General features: G+C 33.5%; 1 protein-coding gene across 1 annotated transcript in view; it reads right to left on the bottom strand.

Annotated features, from left to right (window-relative positions):
- The window catches only part of LOC149779186 (uncharacterized), a 240,726-nt gene that overhangs the window by 42,025 nt on the left and 185,993 nt on the right, over positions 1-12,708 (bottom strand). Inside the window, exons 40-41 of the mRNA XM_089938405.1 lie at positions 5,394-5,471; positions 1,074-1,187 (exon numbers count right to left, since the gene is read on the bottom strand). Coding sequence (XP_089794531.1) covers positions 1,074-1,187; positions 5,394-5,471 — 192 coding nt within the window. The remainder of the gene's footprint in view (positions 1-1,073; positions 1,188-5,393; positions 5,472-12,708) is intronic.

Genomic DNA, 12,708 nt, shown 5'->3' with positions numbered 1-12,708 from the left:
AACTACCGGCCAATCTCAATACTACCAAACTTGTCAAAATTGATTGAAAAACATGCCCATGACTCATTCATGTAATATTTAACCCGAAAGAAAGCAAGATAAATTTAGCTGGTAAGTTACAAATATATAGAGGATAACTGCATTGTAACGAGAGAATAACAGATATATTTCATCAAGTTTTTTACCCACGAGATGAAAATGTATCCGTTATTCACTCGTTTCAGGCAAATATTCTTTTTATTTTATGCTCTCATACGTTGGCTACCTAAAGTTTGTGACACAGTGATTTAGCAGATTTCTTACGGTAATGTCAGCTGTTTACCGTACATGTTCTGCTGTACCATGTGTACAAAATGAGTTCCACATCAGATTGATAAAAATTAACTTATATTTCCAGAATAACAAACTACAAGTTTCAAGGATAATAGACAGGGATTATTAATAAGACAATGACATCTACATAAAGAAAAAGTAGTTCACCAACAGAAAATCAAAGGGAGGTAAGTATGTTCTGAAACAAAAAAGTAGTTCCTGTGGTGAAAAAATATTGTTATTTTTTCACTACAGTGAAATATCAATATTATTTTAATTAGAAAATCAAGTAATTCACTGCTTAGCATAAAATAATACCTATTCAAGACCGAATCCATTTGAGAAAAGCCAAATTAATGTACAGGATATCCCATAATAGTGCTCCTGAATATTTACAATCACTATTCCAGTATAGGCTACCTGGCAATACTCCCCACCTGTGATCCATGTCTACCAAACAGTACAATATTCACAAACCAAATAAGCAATTATTTTAAAAACGTTTTCAATACTCTGGAATAGTATTCCACTTGAGATCAGAAATGCCCACTCTATTTCCTTCTTTCAAACCCAATATATCCAGTGGCTTCAGAGATGCAGCTAAAATAAATAAATTCCTTTGTATGAGGGCCTCAAGGTAGATTAGTTCTAAGCTAATTGTGTTACCCGCTTTAAATAAAGTCATTAGTATTATCTCCAAATGCCTAAATCTAAAAAATAGACTTTTTTGTGTTAAATTCATTCATATTTAGGATACAAACAGCTGTATGTTTCACTACTTCTTGTGTTTCATGTAGCAATTCTGCAGCATATGCGCCTGGAAAACTGGTAGATGGCATTCTTGTCGCTGTAGCTCGAGTCATCCTTTCCAGAAACTGCCATGAAAATAGAGAGCACAGAATTCTAAATGCATATACTGTAACAACCACTTACCAAGGGCAATGTCCAAACAGGCAACTTCAACATTTTTTATATGCCCTGTCACCCACCAATCAAAATGGCCCAGTATATTACATTTTTCCAATGCCATAAACATAATTCTTAAATTTGTTCCTATCAAAGTTAATAAATGCATCAATTAGGGTATGACATAACATGAGAAGTTAATAATTAACTGCAATTCATAATGACAGGGAGTGTACTCAGGGCCATCAAGATGTAAAGTGGAGGCAGATTACAGACAGACAGATGGACTGTGAGCCATTACTCTATTAAAATCATCAATTCATTCCTACTGATGATGATCATTGATATTCAATTAGATGTTGTGTCACAGAAATTTAACAAAAGTTATGAAAATCCATCAATTATTTGGATTTTAACTTTATTTTAAATACCAGTAAAAAATGTTAAAAGTTTTTTATTTTTTGCTGAGATTGAATATCATGTTAAAAATGAATCACATCTTGACACATTTGTATGGGAAGGCAGGGCACATTAGTCTACATACATCTACATACCTAGACTGACTCTCTTCAATGTACTAGCATGTCCTTAAGTATACATTTTCCCTTTTTGTGATATGACTATATTGTGTTATCTGTCAGCTACACATTACACATGTGCAAGCATTCTAGAAAATGACTTCCTAATGAATGGCTGACATGCAAGCACATACAGCGGATGTAAATATATCTTAAATGTGACAGATATTTTGGCCAAATATGGATGGAAAACCCAAAAAGGAATGGCATACATAATGCTTTTAGAGAAAAAAAAATTAAACAGTGAGATGGAAAATAGAGATTTATTATCGGAGAAAGTAACCTTGACCAATAATGTCAAAATTTCTAGCACTGTTCAACACTGGATAAAATTGTTAGCTGTTGAAAAATGTATGTGATAGACAAAAATGGGCAAACAGATTGGATACACTTCTTTTAATCCAAATCAATGGTTTTTACCACTTTAATTAGTCTATGCAAGTAACTTTTGCTGACTGATTGTGAACTGGAACTCTGCAATGACTATGATCATGTGTTCAAAGTGCTGTATACTCTCATATTCTTCTTTCAAAGATTGTAAAGTGGTGTTGATTTATCTGATCTGACATGTTTTGAAGTTTCAAAAGATCATCTGTATTAACATTTTCCCTCATATAACATCCACAACTCACACCATAAAGCATTGCACTAAATAATTTGGCACCATTTTCTTTAAAAGCATAGACTGGTCTATTAACTAACAAGCTTATCAATATAATGAATCTGTGATGCAAAGTGCATATTTGAAGAAACCCATCTGTTTTCTTAGAAATGGGTCAGATAGAGTTACTATAAATAGCAGATAAGTACTCTTAAGCTATTCTGATGCAGCAGTCATCTTTTTAAAAAAATATTCTCAAATTTATATCAGTGGAATTAAAAGATGATAACAGAAATGAGAAAAACAACTTTTTATTTATTTTTAAAAAAAAATTATGAACAAAAAATGTAATCCAAAGTAATTTGGTGCAAAAAAGCCTTACAAAGCATAATGGTAATGCCAAAGCATAATCACTGGCATATTTGCCTTCCAGGTGGAATATGCTATGAAGCCCACTTCACACTGTTGCCTAGGACTTGGGAAGAAAATCTTGTAGAGAAGCAATTAGGCTATAAAAATGAATATGCTTTTATATATGCAGGTGCTTAGGTCTGTTACAGTAAAACATACATGAGACCCAGGGAAGGCACTTTTAATATGGGATACTCACCTACAAAGGTAATTTAGTGTGTGTGTGTGATTTGGATTTTTAATGTAACTTTAAAAATTTTCAGTCATATCACTACAATGTCTGCAGTGTGACAGTTTATAGCGATGTCTAGCACTGGGGCATCATGCTGTCTCACCCAGTCACATTATCCTGACACCAGGCAAACCAGTCCTAACACTAATCTCTTAATGCTGAGCAACTAGCGAGGTAGCTGCTAGTACCATTTTTTATAAGTCTTTGGTATGACTCAGCCGGGGTTCAAACCTGCAACCTCCTGCATCCGAGGCAGACGCTCTAACCATTAGGCCACAGGAGTGGTCTAGAGGCAATTTAGAATTTTCTTTTCACTTTAATATGAACTCTGTACAGTCAAAGTACCCTGACATATATTTTTTTTTTAAAATGCCTTCCCTGGGTATCATGTATGTTTAAATGGAACAGCCCTTAATAATGGTGGGATAAAAATGTGTTCATAATTGTTTTCTCCACTATACTATTCAGGGTATCACTGAACCAGAAACATTTGTTACATATTTCCTTTATTTTTCTACATTGTATTTAAAATCCAGTGCATTAATTGTTCAGATATACCAAGAATATTTTACTTAAGAAGATCATATAAAAAATTAAGTTATGTTGCTTTTTCTTCAAAAAGTTGCTTTTGAATGAAACGACAAGTGACCTTACCAGCATCATCTGAATCACAACTGTTTGTTTTGTTATTCTATTTAGGCTTTAATGCTGCTTCTGAATACAAGAAATATTCTTCAATTGTTGGTAAATTGTCAGGAATAATCAGAGAAAAAATGATCTCCTAAGGGGCTGCAATAGGATGCATCAATAAACAACTTGCTCAATTAGTTTTGTGATACCACAAAACGATGGCGGGTTTAAAATTTACTACTTTGTCCAGTTTTGAGTTGCCATTATGGTTGTTGTTGTTGTTGTTGTAGGGTTTAACGCCATTTTTCAGCACACGATAGGCTATACATGGCGGCTAGTATTAATGGTGGAGGAAGAACCTGTAAATCCCCGGAAAGAACCACCGACGAGTTGCCATTATGGAAGGTTCGACAAAAATACAGGGATCTGTTATGGCAAACCTACGCAGATGCAAAAGATGTTCCCAGTATTATATCATACGGGGAAATTTCCACCCTTCTCATAAAAATAAGGTCAGTGTAGAACAAAAATGCGGAAAAGGAGAAAACATTCGTAGTTAAATATTTACCTAACACTTAAATATCCATCTCTCTTTCTTTCCACTCCACTTTAAGATCCCTACTTAAATCGAAATCTTTAAAAGATTTGCCTCTAGTTGCATAAATATTAATCTGTTGATTGTTTGTGACCTTAATTTGTTTCTGTTCTGAGAACTTCTTTCATAGTCTGCTGTCTGATGGGGCGTATATATCACTAGGCTATAAGCGCAGTCAGCTTAAATAAGTTTGAAAACTGTTCTTTACAGCTGGTATGTACAATTTTCTACAGATCACAGATATTCTCTTTTGGACACTTCTGCTCCAAATAAGATTTTTCACTAACATAAGCCCTGTGAAAGTTCAATCTTCTTGAATTAGCACTCTACTGATTACTGTGCCAGATTTACTCTTCCATAATGCTGTATTAGGATTTTACATCCATTAATGCCACAGTCTACTTGATCAAAGAGGTATTTTGTCTTTATTTCTTAATTTCATTTTCAGATTCCTATGTATTACACTGATCATAGCCCTTATACCATGGCTATATTGTTTTGTAGCACATGATCCTGCAGAGCTAAATCATCTTGAGAATCACTCACTGTTATCTCCATTAACACTTTCCCAGCTCCATAATCTGATATATGTCCTAACTATAAAAATAAATTGCCTTCATCACTATCATCAGCCAGTTTTTGCCAAACAAAATCGCTGTCTAAAGATGAACCACAATGGGAATCAGCCATTTTGGATCTTCCAGATAGCCTGTGTTACAAACATGCATTTGTAAAACTTCCTTGATGTGAGGTTCAAACTAACAACCATTCAGGTCAAGCCAAAGAAACCAGATTTGTTAACATTTATGAAAAAATACACGCTGTGACAAGCTGAATGGCTGAATACAACTGCATACTGTGCAGAGTACATTTTCATATGCGCGACTTGAAACTAACTAGCATGAGTTCTTGTGTATCACTACCTTCCAAATGCACAAATTCATACAAATTTTGCGCAAATCACAAAATTACATGCCTTAGGAGCATCCCAGCAGGTGCTTAAGTTCCACATTTCTGTAAGATACACTCATACCTTAATCCATAAAACGAACTCCTCCACATGATCTTTGATCTCATCGTCATGCTAAATTCCTTCATATTAAATAAACATACAACTGCATGACTTACCGATGTTCTTTTTTTCCCCTCCTTTTTATTAACATCAAACATTTCCTTATCAGCTGATTCTCCCCCACGGCTCTTTAACTGCAACATAAAAAATAGAATTCTAAATGCATTTACTGAGGTGACCTCTTACAAAGATAATGTCTTAACAGGTGGCTTCAACTATGCTAATTGCTTTTATTAGTTCAATTACAAATGGCAAGAAATTATTTCTCTTTGTTTAAGAAAATGCATCAATTAAGTTTTTTAATAGTGTCAGAAGTTACTGTAGTTTCATTTTAAATTTGTGGGTCTGAATTTGTGTGGTTTTGCACACAAAAAAGGCATGGTCATGAATGCTTAAATCTGGGGTTTCACTTGTCAAACTTTGCATATATGTAGGTATTTCATTTGTGAATTAACCTCTTCAATAAAGATTTTTAAAAATCAAAACTATGTTGACAACCAATGGCAATTGTTTCAAACATTAAAATAATGCTACCACCTGTACGAGCACAAAGCAAACACCTGTCAAGTTCAGTCACTCGCATTCAAGATCAATGGGTGTAAACATAGCTAACAACACTAAACCAATTTGCTATCAATGTTCATGATCTCTTCTGTAAATTATTGTAAATAAATTTGCACCAGCAGTTACTTTCTGAAAACCATGGTGCGAACAAAGTGGTTCAGTAGTGGCAAAAATAAAATTAAAGATTCCCATTGGTTTGGGATAATGTCATCATTCCACATGAAACATGTAACCAGAGCCCATCAAAATGTGAAAATGCTAAGTAGATTAAATACAATGGATTCACCCATTTTTTTAGCCTGCCTCATGTACAAACCAACTTCAACCACTAAAACCTTAAAACTTCATCAATCAAACCAATTCATTCTGAATGGCCAACAGTGTCTCACATGAAATTGTTTGAAAGATCAAACCTAATTATGAGTGCCTTTGAAAGTGCTCTACATGTATAATTCAGGATTGATTACCTGAAAAACATTAGTGTATGCCTGCATATTTGACATGATGCTGATTCAGAGGTTTTGTCTGAAATCAGTGAAGTATGAGTTTCAGTACTCTGAAGTAATTAGTGTAATTAATGTACATAGTATTTAATTAGTAATTGTGTTTTATGTAATAGTTCTTGTATTTTAATGCCATGTTGTTCACTGGGATTAAGCATGCATGTGTAAAATGAGGCATGCTTTCATAAAGACTTACATTTGTTGGATAGCAGTTTCACTTGAAGGAAGAATATATCTGAATAAGTATTTAATCTAAATTTTATATATTAGTGTCATTTATTTATTTATTATTTATTTATTCTGCCTTTCAGTAATACCAACAGTTGAATATCTTTTTCTCATTTCTCTCTATCACTGCTTATGTCACAACATATCTATTTCAGTCTAGAGCTAATGGATACGGTACAGATACGCGTGTATTGAAACAATAAAACTGCATTATAATTCCTTTTTAAAGGTTTTTTTTTAAAAAACACATGCAAAAGCTATTTTATTATCAAATTACAGATATGACATTTAATTATTAAATAACTTTCTTGATGTTTGTGAGCCAAACACAATAAGAAAATCTGGGTAGTGGCTTCTTTACCATATGTGGCTACTTATTCGTTATCTTTGCATTTGAGTCAGGGCAACAACAAAATCCACAAAAACTAGAACCCAACAAAATAAGTTATGGTAAATATGCATTGTGTCATGACTCTAGACCTTAAAAAATGAAATAAGTGAAACCAACATTTTATGAAAACATCCAACAAACAATTTATCTCCCTAAAATAAAACTGAAAGTTAAAAAGATAATTAGAGTATTGTGAATCAAATCCCAAATAATCCTAAATTTTCTATCACATTGTCCAAGACTAAAGAATATTCTAAATTAATTCCAGTAGTCTTGAATGTTTTGATATACCACAATGATGAAATCCAGAATGTCTCAGAATGAATTCAAAATAATCCCAAATTGGCATTTTAGCCCAAAAAGATCAATAAGCATTTTGTAATTAAAATGAATAATTTAAATAAATAATTTCACTCAAATTATACCTTAACACAATTACAACTGATTCTAGAGACTGATCATAAAACAGGAATGAACAATTGTTTACCAAACATCTTTATATACAAATTTCACTTGAACTGTGACATAATAGATTCTGCTTGAAAACCTTAATTTATTTTGGAATTTCAATGACACTGTAAACAAGTTTGCATCCAGAACATTCTAAGCTTATAAACAAGGCTAAAACTTTAACTTAAATATCACTAAACATCTTGTTTGTGACTTACAAACATGACTAGAGTCTGATAGCCAAAAGCTTCAGTCACAACTTCAATTAGAGACAAAATTTAAGCAGACAACATAAACTAAATATATATAAAAGTTTCCCTGGTGTTCATTTAGCTGTTACAGCACTCAACAATAGTGTTTAATAAAATTTATGAAAATTCTACAATTTGTGGGATTTAAACTTTATTCTAAATACTGGCAAGTGATGAAAATTTCAAACATGTTGGATTCTTAGCTGCAAATGAATTTTATGTTAAAAGAGAAAATGGTCCTGGTGTCTTTTTGCACAAGAAACATTTTACTGTATGTCAGTCTATATACTTTTACATACCAGCCTAATAAGAAATTGTTTTTAGTACTATTTCATTCTTAATGTACACAAGTTTTCCATTTTTATGGCATGACTGTCATGTATCATCAATTTAGGTTAATAAAGTAATGTCTATTTATATATTAAATCATATAAATGATGTCAGATTTATCATATGATTAAATAAATAATTTTTAGGTACTTCAAATTTTAAGCCAGACAATGACTGATTATAAAGGCCAGCTTCTTGTTTGTGTAAAGTCAACTTGTTACAATCAACATTAGCAGTCTGCCTAAAATATTTAAAAGCATACCATTTGCATTCATGACACCTAACTCTGAACTGTGCAACCTGCACTGGCCTTAATTATCTATCCCATAATGCACCAGTGGAGCTGAGTATATGCTGTTTGTTTTAAGATGCAAATGGAACATTTAAGAACCAGTCTACCAATGATTTTTGACACGTATATCTGGGTTGATGCTCTACACATGCAGTAGTATCACATCTGTTAAAATTGTCATGTACTTGCTTACATTATATCTATTTAAAAAATTATTGTATTCCTTTTAGTTGAATTTTAGGCATTGTCCTGACACTTGGTATCAATGGAAAGAAAAGAGATTTTTGAAATTGATGTTACAGATAGTGATAATGATAACAAAAACATTATACACGTAATGGATTATCCCCATGGTTTATCACAAACATCTGAAAATGTGCATGATTTGCTCATATTCTCCATGCTGCATCATGCAGATATGTAAGCAGGTAATGTTTTTAAACCATTCCTATTATATATACATATGAGAGCTACTTCTTCAGTCTCATCAGCTGATTTTTAGTTCTCAATAAAGTGGTCCCCATCTACAGCCATGAAAAGAGAAAGCATAGAATTCTAAATGCATGAACTATAATGACCACTTACCAAATGTATTATCTAAACTGGCAAAGTTGAAGAAAATGCACCAATTAAGTTGTGACATAGTGTCAGGATAATGAACTGTTGCATTATTTGATAAAGACAGGAATTGCACTCAAGTTGCAAAGAAACAAAGATTGAGCAGGCAGACTATAGATAGATGGACTGTGTGTCGTATTTGTAGATTAATTCATACTCATTACACGCCCTGATTTTCATTTAGCTTTCACAACGCTGAAACTAAGTGTTCACCAAAACTTAGGAAAATCTACAATTATTGGATTCTAACTTTATTACAATATATTATAAGCTGTTGATTCTAAACTGAAAATGATTTTTATACAAACATATGGCCCTCATGCTTCTTGCAAAGAAAGACTTTTCTTTACATGGTCAACCATCCTAGATACCAGCTTAACAGACTCACTTTTTTATACCAACACATTCTATATGTACATATTTTCCATTTTCATGACAGGACACCACTGTGCTAAGAATGTAGGTTCACAAAATAGTATATTCTTTTAAAACTAAATCACATTATGGTATCTCATGATTATACAAATAATTTCATGAACTCCTATCCAAGGTATCCAATTCATTGGCAAGTGAAGCAATTAAATTATTAAAATTTAATTTAAGCTGCATAAAAAAATATATTTTATATGAAAAAACAACAATGATATTTTCATGTTAGATTCTACACTAATACAACACATTCACAAACCAAGACCCAACCTATTTTCTGTTGCTTTTAAAAACATTTGTAACACATCATTGATTTTATCAATGGAAGCTGAGAGCCTTTTTCATGGAAACACTGAGGCTGTCAACCCTGGATGCCCTGGGCAGGCACTGAACCCCTGACCCTTGGATTTATGAGTCTGATGCCCAGGAAATGGGAGCCAAGTGAGCTGCCCTGGGCAGGCAATGAACCTCTTTCCCTTAATGCCCAGGAAATGGGAGCTAAATGCCTTTCCCTATGACAGATTAAGGCAGCCAGCAATGGCTGGCCTGAACCGGCAATGAGTCCTAGTCAGGGTCACTTGAATGTATGAGTAAGATGCCCAAGAAATGGGATCAAAGTCAGCCAGAGCTGGCCTGGACAGGCATGGAATCCCAGTCAGGGTCACTTGGATTTATGAATCCAATGCCAAGGAAATGTGAGCTAAGTCAAAAGGAACTGGCCTGGACAGGCAATAAACTCATGACCCTTGAATTTACAAGACTGATGCTCCACCTATTGAGCTATCACAGCCTCCTCCATATAATCCTAATTATGCAAATGATCTATTTCTAAACTATCATCTTTACCAAAGCGAAACATTTCCAGTTTGAAACCAGCCAGTTACTGATTGGGAACAATGTGTTCTCTTTATTAGAGTCAACTTTTACTGTTGAAATCAGCTGCCAATGAACATACCAAGTATTCCATACATATTCATGACAGCCAACTGTCAACTGTGCAAAATGTATAAACCCCATTCTTCTGTCAAATAATGCACAAAAAGAAAAGTATAACACACAGCTGTGAAATGTACATACTACACAGACCTCATTCCTGTATTATATCACACACCAAATGAACAGTATACATTTGAAGCTAAAATAGGTTTCTGTTTTACTTCTGTGATATCATTTTTGAAAATGATTGTTTCATGATACAAAAATTAATTTGTGACTATAAAATGATTGCAAGGTTAAAGTTTAAGCAGATGAGTCTAAAGTGTATTCAGTTTTGAAAAAGCTTGTTCATAATGTAAACATTATTTATGCAATGCATAATCATTGGGGAGCCGAGTGGTCTAAAGCGATTTCCGTTATGGATCACTGCCATCTCACCTCTGTCTGCGTAGGTTCGAGTCTCAGATTCGGCCAATGTGGGTATGTGAGAAAGCTTGCCAGTAGCTTCTCGAGGGTCGGTGGTTCTTTCCAGGGATTTCCCTGGTTCTTCCTCCACCATTAATACTGGCCGCCATGTATAGCCTATCTTGTGCTGAAAAATGGCATAAAACCCTATAACAACAACAACAACATAATCATGTATGTGACTTTTAAATAGTTTGCTTATTTCTCCATGCTGTACCTTGTAAACATGCAAGCTGGTAAACTCCACAATAATGCAGTGAAACCCACGTTAACATGCTTTATTATAATATGAGATAGAATATGGCTGCAGTGAGGCTCAAGAAAAGTTTTAATAATTTCACCAATGTGTTGAAGTACTTGTAAATACTGCAATATTACTTTAAATATGGAATCATTAAAATCAATACTCACCTATATATGCACAAAAGACTCATTTGTAAGAATTTGACCTTTCCATCACTTTGCTATTCAATATTGTTGATGGCAGCAGGCAGAAACACATATTAATAATCCATATAAATTTGACAATAATAAATTAGAAATATTCTTTTTAAAAAAAGAATATACACATATGTACTGGGAGAAGGGTAATTTATACAACATTTATGATCCAATTTCATAAAAATAAAACTTTTGTAAAAATTTCCAAATGAAGTTAAGTATTAACAAAATAATAAAGCTCTAACACATTAACATGAAATTGAAACCACACAAAAATGTAATTAGAGAAAAGACGTAAATTTTGATAATGTGAAAAATAATCTGCAACGTCAAGCACAGGAACATCAATAACTTACAGTTGGAGAGAGCGAACATACCCTTATCACGTCTAATAGAGATTCAGGTTGGACTGGTGAAGATGCGTTTCTTTTTTTCTGTGTTTGTTCTTGCACTAATTCCTAATCATGGATACAAATAATTTAATTATAACAAACAAGAATACAATGAATTATCATTTAGTACCATATTTACTCACATGAGGGTCAAGTCAAACTACAAACAACAGAGTCTATGTTATTTTTTCTACTGATTACTCCTAAGAAACAGCATAGACCCAGATCTGAAGGCAAATTATGTGACAGCAAATTGAGGTCAGTGCAGTTCATCATTACAGATGAAAGAAAGATCTTGTATGAAGACTGAAAGGAAGGAAAGAGAATGTGCAGCAATAAAGTGGACTAATCCTAGTACAGTGTGATCCCGTTATAACACGGTAGTTATGAGCCACAGAAACCAACCGTGTTATTGACCGAACCGTGTTTTAAGCAACCAGGTCAGTTAGCTAAAGAAAATGATGCATCTACCCCCAAAAATGTGCAGGGGGGTAGGTAATAAATGCAGGCGGTAAAATATGTGCTGCACCAGCACAGTTACCATCTCAAATTGATGCATATTAAATGAGAAATACACCTTTAGTGAAAACATAGAAGGCATATATAATAGTTTACAATATTTAGAGAACCACGAATTGGTACATATATTGTTTATATATACATGTCTAATGTATAGCATGAATAGAGTATCAACACCATGTATTCACCTGCGAACCTCATCATATACACTGAATCCACAATATATGTGATTCCACTGAAAATATGCACACACAGATTTAAAATATTCAATAATTTTGTAACAGGTCATATTGGTCTGAATTCAGTGGAAAAAACATAGCACAATCAATGACGAAGCACATTTACTTTTCAGTATGTCCCAAGTCAGTAAAAGTCAGTTTGCGTTATAAGCCGCCGTTGGATGCATTCATAAGCATAAACCTTTTCCCTGCAAAAAGGAAACTTTCATGGCACAGATAATGTGTTCCAGTCATGCTGAAAATGCAAAAATCCATCACATTCCATTACTTTTATTTAAGTTTGGTACTGAATTCCTTTGAAGAGAGTTCTTTGTTTTTGTTGA

The sequence above is a fragment of the Sinohyriopsis cumingii genome, chromosome 17, assembly GCF_028554795.1.
Source record: "Sinohyriopsis cumingii isolate HCF-2022 chromosome 17, ASM2855479v2, whole genome shotgun sequence".
In the NCBI taxonomy this organism is placed as follows: domain Eukaryota; kingdom Metazoa; phylum Mollusca; class Bivalvia; order Unionida; family Unionidae; genus Sinohyriopsis; species Sinohyriopsis cumingii.
The sequence above is the reverse complement of the archived record's forward strand: the minus strand, read 5'-3'. Positions and strand labels throughout refer to the sequence as shown.